The 15,582-nt window shown below is 47.0% G+C and overlaps 1 protein-coding gene across 1 annotated transcript in view; it reads left to right on the top strand.

Moving 5' to 3' along the window:
• SRCIN1 (SRC kinase signaling inhibitor 1) overlaps positions 1 to 15,582 on the top strand; it is a 922,972-nt gene that overhangs the window by 735,298 nt on the left and 172,092 nt on the right. Inside the window, exon 15 of the mRNA XM_086924314.1 lies at positions 1,591 to 1,831. Coding sequence (XP_086780440.1) covers positions 1,591 to 1,831 — 241 coding nt within the window. The remainder of the gene's footprint in view (positions 1 to 1,590; positions 1,832 to 15,582) is intronic.

Below are 15,582 nucleotides of genomic sequence, written 5' to 3'. Positions count from 1 at the left end.
GGTAACTTGTCAAACCTTTCCTGAGTCCTTACATGAGCCCTCAGATGTATTTTACGGCGCGATTTTCTCTCCGTCAATTTCAATACTGAACATGCCAACACAACAGGGACGTCCGACACATAGCCATTAGCTGATTTGCAGATCAGAGTCTCTCTCCCCTCTCGCTGCACAGGGTTGTTGGCGTCGATTAAACCAGTTGCTGTGGACGCCTCCACCTTTACACTGTCATGATATTGAACACAAACCTCTTGCATATGCCCCATCTCGAAAATAACTGCATCCAATTTAAGTTCCAGTGCTTGGGCTCTCCGGTTCAGGGAAAGGTGAAGACGACAGCCGCCATTAGAGCTGCAAGCGTGGGTTCAATCCTGGCCGACACTGATTGTTTCCCCTCGTTGGTGACATACTGGTCTGATATCGGAAACCCCTTGGGTAGGATATGTCGTCCCAAGATATCCGTACGACTTTCCCTGTACCCCTTGGGGAGTTGGGTTCGAATCCTACGCAGGTTGATATTGGGTGTCATGTCATACATTTCCACCATGGTTAGTCCCTCGGGCCCGTAGGGATAGACCAACTAGAGTTAAAGATGAGGATACCCACTCCAATCACGTACAGGATAGTTCGGGGACGTTGTCAGATTGTGGCCGCTGTCTCCGGGTCACCTTCCCGACTATTTCCAAGCCGTTCACGGCGCGGCTCCGTTAATAAATATCCGACTTGCATCCGCAGTGTCTGTAGGGTGTTCCTTCACAGCGCCAATCTGTTTGAACGTTCAATGCGAAGATCGGACAAAAACTTCACTTCCGTTCCGGAGGACCGGCCCCTCCCTAACTCCCGTGTCCGATGTTGTTCAACTAGGTGCCGGCTAGATTTCTACTCGAGGCCCCGGCTTCAGGGCTGATGTAGGCCGCAAACTTCAAGACGATGTTTCTCTGTTTCCGAAGCTGACAGAACTTTCGGGAGCTCACGGTGAGGCGTACTTTTGATTCGTCTACACGGGAGCGTTGCATAGGCACAGGATATCTAGCAGGATCTTGTAGCAGGATGAGGAGGTCTACGGAGCCAGGAGCCTAAGCGGCCATCTTGGCTCCTCTTCCGTCTTACCCATTTTAAACCTGGTTCTGCAGTTGGCTCTGTATAGTTAGGAGCACACCTTTTGTCGTATATTTTCTGGGATCTGCTATTGTCTGTGGGAGTGGGGTACAGTGTGTGTGTTTATACGCACGTGTATTCTGGCCCTGCTTTGACCCAACTCTTTTTTTTATTTTTTAGCTGTGTATTTAGTTGGTACTATTACTCCTGCATTATCTGCGATCCTTTGTGTTGGCTTTAAAATCTTTGCAACCCTAACGTATTTTACATTCCCATTTTATTCATTTTTCTGTCATCTGGTTGGTGAGTTTGGAAAGAATCTGGAAAAACATTTAAATGTGAGACCCACCATGGCTCTTTAGTTTGTCGGTTTCCTTTCTGATTTATATGAATTAATACTGTACACCTGGCCTTAATTCTGTCCTCCACCTTTTGAGAACATATATTTTTCCACCTTTGCCTTTCTTACGATGTTCTTGTTGACTTTGTTGGCAGGCGGCAGAACGTGATTGGGAGGAAAAGAGGGCAGCTCTGACCCAATACAGCGCCAAGGACATAAACCGCCTCCTAGAGGAGACCCAGGCTGAACTTATGAAAGCCATTCCAGACCTGGAGTTCGCAGCCAAGCACAAGCAGAGCAGCAGCACAACGTCTACACCAGAGCACAAACCCAGCAAACCAATGCACACGTCTAAGGGAACGACGAAAATAGACCCTAATGGGCGCAGAGGTTCAGGTAAGATGGCACAGTGTTCTGTGTGATTCCACAGTCCGTCTGTGTCAGTACCAGTTGAAGAATCCTATGTCCGTATCCTTCCACCCTTGTAGGTGGAAGGTCACAGCAAAACTAAAGATTGAAGGGATTTTTGTATGTACAAAATGTGTTTCTGACTTGACAACTCTGATCTCTTCATCATGGAGCGTGCATCTCCTTCTTGTCCACTAAATTTCCAGGACCTTCTGCTACTATTGCCTTGCCAGGGGCTGGAGTCCGTATATGCAGCTGACGCTCTTGGAAAAACATTTGTTTCTGCTTTATTTATTCAAGTTTCTCTCCAGCACGCTTTTTTTGTCGTCCTTTTCAAATCATAGGTCTTCTTTTCAATGTAGTTATCAAAATGTGGATCAATGGCAACTATTATAGTTATCATTGAAGCTTGTATAGCACAACAGCTACCCAAACAGGGTTTCCTAGTGCTTCAAGTCTGATAGAGTGCAGCCACAGTGCATCTAGAACAACCAGGTCTTCAGATGTTAACGAAAAGCAGACAGTGAGGCAGGCACACCTTCTCAAGGCAAGCAGCAATTACATTCCCAAGATTGGGGTTATATAGTTAAAAGATCAGCTCCTCATGCGTGTCCGTTTCACTCTTGGAACCGAGCATTTTGTGAGATCACTAGATCGTACTGCGCGAGCTGGTTGATGTAGTCTCACCATCCCATGAAGATATCAAGGGCCAGCTCCTCGTCTGGCTCTGTGCACATATCACAGAGCCTTGAACTAATCATTTTCTCGGCTCATAACCAGTGCAGCTCCCTCAGAAGAGAGGAGGCTGATATACTTTTTGGGGAGGCTATAAAGCAGCCTGGCTGTCGAGTTTTTAACTAATTGCACTCTTCTCATAGAAGATTTGTCAATTCCTAAATAAATGACATTGACATATTCTAATCTAGAAAGGATGAGGGCCTGAACAATTGTCCTTTTAGCTGGAAATGGAAGAAGCCAGTGTATTTTTCGCAGCCATTTCAGGATGGCAAAAAAATGTTGCAGCCAATTTCACAACCCATGGCTTCATTAACAAGTTGTCGTCCAAAGGTTGTCAGTTTTCTAAATTCATAGCATACTATATTCTATTTGATGCATTTACACTGTTCCCATAAATTAAACCAAGTCTGCTAACTTTTTAGCCTCCAGTTTCAAATTCCCTCACATTTACAGAACGTGTTAAAATGAGTCATGTTTCATTTGCCTTCTTTAGCATCTGCAGTGCCCTGAGAATTAGCCCTCTTCATAGCCGTGTCAACTACTAAGGAATCATGGGGTACTTGACCCTTGATGTATGATGGACATGTCTAGCATTTTTGTGGATCCTTGGTGTTATTACAACAGACTTAACTGGCTGTTTAAAATTCTATTCTGTGGATTTAAGCATTCCTATTAACATTGGCAAGAATTGTACTGTTTTATGTAATCTAGTTAGCATGTCCACAAGAAGTCTTCCTTGTCCTGAAAAGAATGCTCCCCAAGTCTTGCTATTACACGGTATGGGCAAGACAGCCAGTGACCGAATATGATCTCCAAATCTGGCATGCTGCAGTGAACTAGTTGATATTGCCAGCGATCTGGTCGGGTAAATTCAGTGCTCAGAGTCTCCTGCAATTCATTTATCCACATGAGTAACTCCTGTCTACTCCCAGCGCTTCCAGTGTAACCTAGTGCTCCCAATATAAATGAGACTATGTCTCTAAAGGGGTGCTAAGGAATGTACTAAGGGGTCCACTCCTAATATCTCATGTACTGTTTGTCATATAGTAAGGGTGCCATGAATTACAGGATTGCAAAGCATAGGAGTAGTGGGTTTGGGAGTAGAGAGGTGAAAAACTTTGAGCTCCAACAAAGTGGCACCTTCCAGCAACACCGAGTGCAGTGGATGTGTTGTAAGGTGAAAGTATTATGTGCTATGGCAGGGGTGCCTTACCATGTAGTAGTAGCACAGTACAGAAATATGGACCCCCAGGTACTCTCTCAATACACCTTTCTTTCATTCCTGGTAGAGTGGCAAAGAGCAGACAGGCTACTTCGAGAAACATGTGTTTAGCAATTCACATCACCAAAATGGACGATAGGTAATTGACATGGCTCAAGTATAATCCTACATCAATTTATAAAAATAGCTTTGATTTTTATATGTTTTTAGACACCAAAAACGAAATCAATACATGCAGTCTAACCGAAGTTATCAATTTAAAGCATTAAATGAATCAGTAATTTGCAATGTGAAAACATTAATGTTGTTGTCAATGGGAAAAACATATATATCATCATACTTTATTATGGCTGAAGTGCCATAAAAGTTTTTCACATTCACAATTTTGCTCCAGTATATAAAAATACAAAAGTGAACAGTTGATGGATAACGACATGTCTCTAGAAAAAACTAGTGTACAAATGACTAAGACACATATGAACACCAATGTTACAATTAAAAGTTCAACATATAAGTACTAACAGGACAAAGCAGCCAAGAATGTCCTGATTAGGCCATTTCTGCCTGATACTCATTAAAGTCTCTAAAAATGGCATAACTCTATTGTCCGTTACTTTACAAGAGTTCTATGAGGAAAGTATCCAGGTAAAAATTATGTTAGCCCCGTCAAGGTTCTCCTTGGCCTCAAACCATATAAAGTGCATACAGTACAATAAAGTTAAGATGCTTACAGATTCAAGTTAAAAGTAGAATATTAAATTCTGTTGAATAAATGAGCTGTGCAGGATAAAACCAACAAGTGAGAATTAAAATCCATAAACTCTAAGAACCTCAGTCTAAGGTAATCAATCAATGAAATAATCAATTAAATAATTTGTAGAGCGCGCTAATCACCCGTTAGGGTCTCAAGGCGCTGGGAGGGAGGGGAGTCGCTACTGCTCGAACAGCCAGGTCTTGAGTTGTTTCCTGAAGGAGAGATGGTCCTGGGTCAGCCCTAAGGAGGTGGAGAGGGAGTTCCATGTCTTGGCCGCCAGGTAGGAGAAGGATCTTCCTCAGCCGGTGGCCTTGCAAATTCGTGGGACGGCGGCGAGAGCGAGGCTGGCGGAGCGGAGCTGGCGGGTGGGTGTGTAGAATGTGAGGCGGCTATTGAGGTATTTGGGGACCATGTCGTGGAGAGCCTTGTGTGCGTGGGTGAGGAGTCTGAACGTGATACTCTTGCTGAGGGGGAGCCAGTGCTGGTCTTTCAGATGGGCAGAGATGTGGCTGTGACGGAGGATGTCAAGGATGAGTCGTGCAGAGGCGTTCTGTATGCGCTGGAGTCTTTTCTGGAGTTTGACTGTGGTTCCAGCGTAGAGGGTGTTCCCGTAGTCCAGTCGGCTGGTGACGAGGGCCTGGGTGACCGTTTTCCTGGTGTCAGTGGGGATCCACCGGAAGATCTTCCGGAGCATGCGAAGGGTGTTGAAACAGGATGACGAGACGGCGTTGACTTGCTTGGTCATCGTGAGGGATGAGGCCAGGATGAAGCCCACGTTGCGGGCATGGTCCGTGGGCTTGGGGGCGGTGCCCAGCGTACAGGGCCACCAGGAGTCGTCCCAGGCAGAGGGGGATGGTGCCAGGATGAGGACTTCCGTCTTGTCTGAGTTCAGTTTCAGACGGCTGAGCTGCATCCATTCCGCGACGTCTTTAATTCCTTCCTGGAGGCTGGCTCTGGCGGTGGCGGGGTCGTTGGTGAGGGAGAGGATCAGCTGGGTGTCGTCAGCGTAGGAGATGTTGTTAAGGTTGTGTTGGCGTGCGATGGCTGCGAGAGGGCTCATGTAGACGTTGAAGAGGGTGGGGCTGAGCGAGGATCCTTCTGGGAGGCCGCAGATGACTTCGGTGGCCACGGATCGGAAGGGGGGGGGGGAGGCGGACTCTCTGGGTTCTTCCAGCGAGGAACGAGATGATCCATTCCAGGGCCGCTCCTTGGATTCCGTTATTGCTGAGGCACCGTATCAGGGTGCAGTGGCACACGGTGTCGAAGGCTGCTGAGAGGTCCAGGAGGATGAGGGCAGCTGTATCCCCGTTGTCGAGCAGGGACCTGATGTCGTCGGTAGCTGCGATGACGGCGGTTTTGGTGCTGTGGTTTGCTCGGAAGCCGGACTGCGAGGGGTCGAGGGATCCTTTAGTCTCGAGGAAGGCGGAGTGTTGTTTATTGACGGTCTTCTCGATGACTTTGGCAGGAAAAGGGAGGAGCGAGGTGGGTTGGAAGTTCTTGAGGTCCGTGGGTTCCGCGGTGGGTTTCTTCAGGAGGGTGCTGAGCTCGGCGTGTTTCCAGCTCTCCGGGAAGGTGGCGGATGCGAAGGAGCTGTCCCGGATGCGAAGGAGTTGTCCCGGAGTTGGGGTGCGATGATGGAGTCGGCTTTGTTGAATCAATGAGCAGTTTTCAGAAAAGATCTTCGAATAGCCCACATCTTGCCTAAAAACTTGGCAACTGCTCATACTATCAGCAGACTGGTATCAGATTTTAAGATACGCAGTGCTACTTGATGGCAACTAGTTCCAAGGCTCTTGCAGAGAGGGGCTAACCATCTCGACCTTGGGGCACTGTAGAGTGGACATGCGAATAATATGTGGACTATTGTCTCAGCAGCTCAGGGACATCCTGGACAAGACCACAATCGAGTGGGAAACTCCCCACAGGATGCTGTAAATTAATTCACCGGAATAGAGGAGAATCTAAATTGCATGTATAGCTTTCTGTCCAATGGAACTGTAATGACCTCTAAATATTATTCATATTTCCTTGTCGATTTGAACTCCAGGAAAGTGGTTCCATTTGTGAGGACTTCTAGAAGACTAGTCCACCCAATCCCAGTAATATTTCCTAATTTGGGCCTTACTAGGGAGTAATGCAGGATCCCTATCATCCCATAGTCCCTGGAGCCCATTGAGGTAAGCAAGCTTTTCAGTTTATGAAGCCAACCAATTTTCTTAAAACCGTCGAGGTCAATTACCTCAGATAGAGCAGCGACATATAGGAGCAGTTCGGGAGTACTCCTAAGGCCCACCCAGAACTAGAGGGGTCGAAGCATGGCCTTCTCAGCAATAGTGGTTCTGCCCATGTTCAGCCTGAGCAGGTGCAGAGGAGTGCATATATGCAATCAGTTACTTAGAGAGTGAGTTCAACGGAACCCACGTGGAGTTAAGGTCTTGTGTGTCTCTAGACTAGTTCACAACAGCTAGCACAATTTTACCTGGCTCAGGGGTGCGGATGTAGAGGTGCACTTTAGCTGTCAAATTGAGCTGTCAATCAGGCTTGCGGTGTTGAAATGGTTACATTAGCAAAAAGGTACTCGCCTGGTGAGTTGGCCCAAACGCTTTGGAATTTAAGCAAGGAGCTGACCCTGGACCAAGAGTCTCCAGGCAGATCCAATCTATCTAGCACAGGGGACTCAGGTGCAGAGGTACACTTGGCTATCCGTGGTGTTGAACCGGATCCGCAGCCAGCGGAGCTGGCAGGCGGCCAAGAGAGGGTAAAAAACAAATGCAAGATCTTTAAGATGGAGCAACAGTGTTGGCTGATCGTTCATGCAGGTGAATCTCTTCTCTTGAAGTGTCAAGTAAAGCTGGTTGTAGTCGGACTGACCACCGACAAACCTTGTTTACTGCAAGCACTCCGGTTGAGGACATCTTTATCCAGAGGACCAGGGGAAAGTTGTAGAAAGCTGTGCCTCACTGATGATTGGGACTATAGTTCCCAGAAGCCACCTGCCCAAAGTCTTTGAACAGCCATGTTGGGCGTCGCAAGGAGCAGGACTTTGAGGTTGTAGACTTAGCAGTTGGTGCCTGCCAAGTTCAGGGGACTAGTTCCTCCAGCCCAAGGGAGTTCTTGAGAAGTCTGGAGTTTGCAGAGGGGTTGCCTTGGTTGAGTCGCAATCCAGCGGTTTCAGGGTAGCTGCCACAGGTGCAGAGCTTAGCACCTATGTTTGTGGAGTCCTGCCTTGTTGTGGACATGGGTCTCTGCTTGATATCACGTCAGTTCTAAGGTTCTGTTTGGGGTGCCCCTTGAATCCTGGATTTAGGGGGTTTTAGTGGGTGTGAGGACTAGTAGCTAATGGCCATCTGGTCCTGTATCTAATCCACTCCAGTAAAGATGACATCCTGTGAGTGTATGTCACTAAAACTAGTTGGAACCTGATTTCTAGCCGAAATTCAAGATGCCAAAACCATCCTCGACTGTACAGCTCAGCTGCAACACCCTAGTGGTGTGGTCAGCCTTGTGTAGGTGGACGCCTGCATAGCTAAAAAACAGTGCCTGGAGCAAGGAGGATGGTCTGTCCTTGAGTGGGGGACAAGTTCCTTTGTCCAGTAGTGCCAGGGAAGGTTTTGAGGCTCACCACGGCACTGGTCTAATCACTAGCCATCCTATGTGGGCGGACGGGTCACCTCCTGCTCACACAGGTCTTTGTTCACATTCACATTTGTCTCGGACCTCTGAGAGCGGCACACCATGAGGTCAGACTTCTGTCTAGGTGGCAAACCTCCGAAAATCATTGGGTTAAGTTGGTGGAAACTGTCTAAAGTGCCACATAGGTGTATGCTCGTTAAACAAAAAGACAACCATCGTGTCAGGAGTTAAAAAGTACGGTGATGACACCAAACACGAAAGAAATCGGCTGGACCATCATGGAGCTGGCCATCTAGGCAATTCCCATATGCCAGCCCATGTTATCTCATGGACCAACGGTCACTTGCTGTAGAATTATGGCTAGAATGCTACCACAGGGCATTATACATGCTTTCACATATATTCCCACACATATAATATAATGCATCCTGCCTCTTGGGCTTTAGGGGGCCTGCCTTAGGAGTGACTGACATATATTAGATGCAGTGAGGTGAGCATGGCACACATGGTTTGTGCAATGTCGAACACGAGCGGGCAAGCTGCTCGTGAAGGGCTGACATGGTAGACCTGTAGACGTCGGTTTTACTCTGGTCACTCAGGGTGGCACAATAAGTGCTGCAGCCCTTGTACCCCTTTCACATCCCTTCCCTGGGTACCACTGGTACCATATACTAGGGCCTTATAGGGGTCCAAGAGGCATTGCCAATTGGGTGTGCCAATTCACAGTTACAGTTTAAGGGAAAGAGCACTGGTTCTGGGCCCAGCAATGTTTCAGATCAATTTCCACAGCATCTAGCAGCATAAAGTGGGGGATAATCATCCAAAAAGGGCACGTTAAAACAGGAGGTTTCACAAGACATAGGAAATATATCAGCTGAGATAATATGTTCACTAGATGATAATTGTCCATGTTCAGCATTCACAGGCCGCTAGAAAGAGGTGGTGCAGGTAGTGTCATCAATGTCCCAAATAATTTGTAGGTGTGCAGGTTTGGTGGCGGTTGAAGAAAGGGGTAACACAAGAAGTGTGAAGTGTCTGCCAAATGTCCCTTCAGTATTGTGCTCAGTGAGGAGATAACAGAATATGGTGGAGATCTCAGCCCTCCGCAGCACATCTCCAACACGTGTTGTGGGGTAGTAGTTTGGCACTGTGCAACTTGTACGGAGACCAGTACCAGTCATGTAACATTTTCAAGTGGGTGAATTTTACCTGCATCTCCCGTAGGGGTCATTCATATGTGATCAGAAGTTTGGCCCAGTTGTCATGAATAGGCAACCCCTAAGGGCAACTGCCAGGAGATCTTGAATGCCAGCTGTGTACTGTGGGAGTACAAGTTATCTAGGATCTGGTACGGATTAGAGACTGAACCCCTTGAGAGACCCTAACATCATATATAACACTCAAACAGGTGAATCTGGGAGAGCGACAGAGTCTCTTCAAAGTATACCTCAGGGACAATGCAGAAATTGACAATATTTCCATATTTGCAGTTGGGGCAGTCCAAAGTCTAATCGCAGCGACCTGAAAGGGTCTGAATGTATCTCTTTCAAATATGTAAATGATTATCAGAATCCCCCTCCTTTCCCACTGTGTCAACCTAAGCATTGCTCGGCCTATAGTAACCCTTCTATTGGACCAGAGCGATGCGTCTTTATAAATGGAATCACTGATGTACATTAGCCTATGGGAGTCTTTCCTGATGAACCACATTGCCTGCAGAGTAGGTGGACACTGTTCTGACCTAGCAGCACAAGAGACATTGAGTATTTCCAGGCCCACCTGGGCCTGTATCTTAGAGTGTTCCAAGGACACCCAAGCCAGTCGATTATCAGCTAGTACCAATCGAAAATCAATTGTAAGATATGGTGTGCTAGGTAGTGTAAGTGCATGTCAGGTAAGCGTAATTCTCTGGGTCGGGTATCTGTATGGAAGCGGGCCGGTTTTAGACAGGGTTTCAGTGCTTGCAGTATCATTTTTGGGACCAGAAGCTTCAGCATGATGAAGATATTATTACATTTTGTTGCCGTCACCTTCTTCGTCATCTGCACCCTTCCCCAGATGGAGATCTGCAAGGTGGACCAGAGCTGAAAACCATGCTCGATTTTCATCATCAAAGGCTGTAAGTTATGGGTCACAACGTTTGTGAGGCCTCTATTAATGAGTACACCTAAATATTTTAGTCAGGACTTTTTCCACTCAAACCTGAAGCAGTCATGCAGGGGCCAGTGCCCTCCAGCAGTCATTGGCAAAGCCTTTCATTTTGACCAATTAATCTTATAGCTGGAAAAGACATCAATAAGAGCTATCGGGTGCAAAATCGAAGAGACAGGGTCGCTATGAGTCGGCTTTTTGGATGGTCGTTGCCAGTGGTTCCAAAGCCAATACATGTAGCAATGAGGATAGGGGACATTCCTGCAGTAGTGGGAAGACCGTTGACATGTGTCCTCCACAATCCAATTGTGCTGTTGGGTTAGTGTAAAGCAATCATAGCTTCGCCACAAAATTAGGGTCCAATCTGATTCTGTGCAAAACAAGTATTCCCTTTCGAACCAATCAAAAGCTTTCTATGCGTCCTAGGACAGCAAGAGCTTGTCGTCGGGGTCATTCCATACTTGCCAGAGTATGTTTGCCAAGAGGTGCATGTGGTTACAGGATGATCGGCCCGGCATGAAGCCTTCTTGCGAAGTGCGTATCGGGCTCGGAATTACCTACTTTTGTTGGGTAGTGAGGACTTTTGCAAGAACTTTAATGTCTGCATTAATAAGTGAAATGAGACGTATCTTTGTCAGGCTTCAGTATGAGGCTAACAAGTGCCTTATTGTACTCTGGATTCAAGGAACCAGTTTCCTCTGCCTTCCTGAAACCTTGTGGAGGAGAGGTACTATAAAGTGTTTATTGGTTTTGTAGAACTCGATGGGGAGGCTATCGTCCCCTGCACCTTACTAGTGGCCAGGTCTGCTATGGTGTCAGAGATCTTATCTTCTGTAATCTCCCTATCCAGCAGTGCTATGCCAGCCTCAGACCGAGTAGACAGCTGAATATTCTTGAAAAAGACCCTTTCAGATAAGAGGCCGGCTGGTGACTCCTAACAATGGCAGGAGGCAAGGAGATGAGCGAAAGCATTTGCTATCACTATGGGATTAGTCACCAGTCTCCCCTCTTCATCCCAGATCACCAGTATAGCCTGCTGTGCCGCTTGCTGTTGCAGCCGTGCTGCAAGAAGTCTACCGCCTTCTCCTCCTGTTCATAGTGCTACCACTTAAGGTGTAACAATGCACGCTCTGCTTGAGTCATGAAGAATGTATTTAGCAAACTCTAATCAGTGGAGATGATGTGGTGGGGGTTGCCGTGTGTTCGTGTACTGTTTGGTAGAGTTGCTCGCTTCCCTCTCTCATCCCTCTCTCATTGTGCCAGTTTCTCCCTACCCTCCCAATTACGGAAGGCTGAGTCCTTCATAAGGTTGCCTCTCGGTTACTTTTCTGCCTTCCAATAAGACTTCAAACGAAGTTTGTTGTCCATCAGATTTTGACGAGATAGGTCACAAGTTTCTGTTTGTCCACTGGTAACCTTTAGTGAGACCGGTTTAGCCTCCAACTTTTGGAGGTGGGTGAGATGTGTCCCGGGTCCAACTCCAGGAGTACCAGAGCATGGTCCATGATCCTCCCCTACTGCCACGCTACAATACCCCAGAAAGGCAAAGATACATCATACATGTGAAAGAAATCTATCCTGGAGCATGTGCTCAAAATAAGAAAGTATGCTCCATTTCCCACAAGTGTGTTAGGCACCAAGGGTCAGACAGACTGTGGTCCTATAAGATGTCTCCCAGAAAAGCCCAGTCTCACGCGTTAGTTCAATTACCACTAGAGTTCCATCCAGCGTTTTCAGTTTTGCGAAAACGTAACAACATTGCACGTCTGTCCATGTCATCTGAATGCTGTAGGGGAGGAATTTACTTACGAGAATGGCTGCTCTGCTTGTCTTCGGGGATGAGGATGGTTCTGCTGAGTCAGGGGTCTAATGGGGACATCTGAGGTAGCTCCTACTAATGATCCTTCCACCAAGTCCCTCTTCAACATTTCCAATTTCCGTGCCTAGAGGTGTGTTTTCTGAAGTAGTGCTGTGTAAGGGGACTTAAAAGCGAGGTATGCAAGTATCTTTTTCCATTTGATGTAATGAGTAAGGTCTTTGAGGTTGAGAGGCACAAGACGGAGATGTTTGGGCTGCGATGTTAAGGCCATAGCATGAGAATTATGAGATGAGTCTTATCAATGAGCATTAAGTCTTAAAAAATGAGAGGAGCAATGGTACCTCTAAAAGGTGACTGGGAGTATTGTGGGTTTAGCGATACTGCGAGAGCACTATGGGCAGAGTAAGAGAAAGTTTGGTGTTGTATTGATGGAGTACAATGCAGACTGTTAAGGGAACTTACAATGCTAATGCAGTATGGGAACAGGGACTGTGGGTGACACAAATAGGTACACCTAGTGTATCCTCAGGTTACTAATAATAACAAACGAACAAACTTTAAGCGGGTGAGTATACGTCACATACACCACATCCTGCCCAGCTCCTCCCTGGCACAGATCGAACAAACTGCAATCTAACCTCAACCTAGGGAAATTGAGAGCTGCATCGAGTACAATGAGATTGTGTAGTGCCCCGGAGCAAGAGACAATCAGATATAACAGAACAGTGCCCTCCAGAAATACTTGGAAGGCCCCTAGCGGACTCTCAAGGGAAATATCCCCACAGGAGCCGACATAAGAATACAATCCCCAACCCCCAACAGTAGGCAGTATTTGGTGGATATTACCAACATAGGTGCATTTAAGAGTTGCAAAATCTCCTCCAGTGCTTTGCATCTGACTGAGAAATCAAGGCGTGATGGGGGAACGTAATTTGTCTCTGCCCAAGGGCTTGATGGGGGAACGTCATTTGTCTTTGCCCCTGTCGTGTTGAGCCGTCCCATCATGAGAGGCCCTGTCCCCAAATCTCTTCAGACAATAAGGGGCAGAGGGAAAAATTGGACACAGGTCGCCCTCCACTCACAAAGTCATTCAAACTATAATGACCTGGTCCTACTCAGGCAATATTCTTTACTATATACAAATGTACTACTTGTTGCAGAACTTTACAACTCTCTCCCCTATCTTTCCAGTTCATGGGGTAGAAAGTACACCGTTGTTATGCCTGATATTATAAAAACAAAACCTTAATCTCTTACTCGACAGTCGTGTTAAATGGACAACATACCACAACATATAGTATGAAAAAAATGTGAGAAAGCAAGGTGACCCCTCACGGGCGAACCACCAACGGGGAACCTGGTAGGTACTCACCAGTGTTGCCGTGTTCTCATCATCGGCAGTCACCAAGCTTAAAAGAAAAGTGTCCAAGAAAACATACAAGTTTATGTGCAAGAAAAAGTGCAGTGAAGAGAATAATGAAAATTACATACAAAAAACAAACAACAATGTGCTGTAAAAGGATAGGAAATTATACGACCTTTATTCCATTCTTTCGTGCAACCTATCTACTTAAAAAGCTGGGCAGGGCTATTATTCATATAGCCACATATCACGCGCCAACATGTTTCATTGCCTGGTTTACTAACGGCAATTTCTTCAGGGCATCAACTGTTTAGCCACTGCATCAACAACTGGACACACCAATCTTCACGACCTCATACAGCCAAAGTGACTCCTACCGACCGCGAGGTACATGTTAAAAACGTAAGGACAACCCCTCCTGTGAGTTCTCTAGTCTCATGTCGTTTTCTTAACGGTATTCAGAGACCTACACCGGCGTTTACTCGGCCTTTCAGTCAGCGTCTTAGCTAACGTACCTTGTGGGCCCTCTGGAGTTCCAGCCGGGGTGAGAATTGCAGACCTGTATGCTCCAGAAGAAAGGTGAATAGGAAATTGCCCATATTCTACCCTGCAGCCCCTCCAACACTCCCAAGACACAGACATTATTTGTTCTGCTATGGTCTTCCTAGAGATTTGCCAAACCTCGCTGCTAACATCAGGTTGTTTCCAGAACTGTCAAGCAGGCCTCCAGGGTCTCCATTCTACGGTCTATGATCTCAAGCCATGTACTGAAAGTTCAGAGATCGCTCTGTAACTATTTTAATTCTACTGCCATGGATTTGGTGTCTTCATGCATTGAGTTCATGGTTTACTCGATGCTCATGAGTGCCTCGAAGGTGACTTCCACCATGGCAGCCACCCGTCATGATGTCTTCGAAACAAAGCTCATGGGTGGCCTCATCCTTAGACATTCTGGCATGTGGCCAATAGGAGTGCACTGGGCATCCAGGTCACCGTGTCATCCGAAGTATGGGCTAAATGCGTAAAGGTCCGAAGGGTGGCAGCAAGACGCAGGTCACGTCAGGAGAGCACCGTGGCTGTTGGCAGACCCCGAGGCCAATATCAAATGCAGGTGTGACAGGCCCCCGCCAAACCTTCAGCAGTGGTTTAGTAGCTGCCAAATTGTGTGAGGGAGCCTAGAGGGCAGAGGGATGGCACTCCCATGAAGTCATCTCGCAAGGAATTTCATGGGGGCTGCCAGGGCCCAGGCTGCGGTTGGACGAAGGCGCCAATGGGACCCAGGAGCCTACAAGACGTCAGCTGGTGACCTCTGTGTTAAGGTCACCGTGCCCTCAAGTTGCTGGAACAGCGTATGCCCAGGATGGGAAGAATCCAGCGAGAAAGTGCCAGACTGTCGCAGAGTCTCACTGAGGCCACCCATCTTGGATATGGCCAGACTCCATGCAAGGGTATACTCAGATGTGAGTCTCTTGCTCATTGAACCATCAGGATTCAAGCAAGCCGGGCCGACAACGGCTGAAATGCCAGAAACCGGTCCCCGGTAGCTTGTTTCCTTCCCAGTATAAGAATTGGCTTGGTAGTTTGGTTTGCCCTGTTCCCATCATGCACTGGGACAGGAACAGACTAATTTGCATGTAGCCAGGTTCTGAGCTGGGATGGTGCAGTGAGCTAAAAAACGGTGATGGATCAAGCCCTGATCTTTGGACTGGGTAAGAGTGGTCTGCTTAATTCAGACACTCTGTTCATCACCACCCCCTTTCCTGAATTGTCTTATAGAATTGGCAGCGTAATCGGTCTTCCCCATGGTGATTTGCATGGTTGTATTTAAGCTTTGGCTAGTGAGTTCACTTTCTTAGTTATTTCAGCCCCTAGTAGGCTTTTCCTTTCTGGTGTGAGGGAGGGGAGCTGTGTACTCAGAAAGGCTTCTTCCGCATGTGTTGTATCCTTTGATATGTGTGGTATAAGAATTTATAGTTAGATGCAAAGTCGTCCAAGATTGTCATCGGTTGGGTCAGCTGAGATCCCCATGGTCTTGTATAGCTGTACTATTTGACACAAT

The sequence above is a fragment of the Lissotriton vulgaris genome, chromosome 5, assembly GCF_964263255.1.
Source record: "Lissotriton vulgaris chromosome 5, aLisVul1.2, whole genome shotgun sequence".
Lineage (NCBI taxonomy): Eukaryota > Metazoa > Chordata > Amphibia > Caudata > Salamandridae > Lissotriton > Lissotriton vulgaris.
This window is presented reverse-complemented; position numbering and strand designations above follow the sequence as displayed.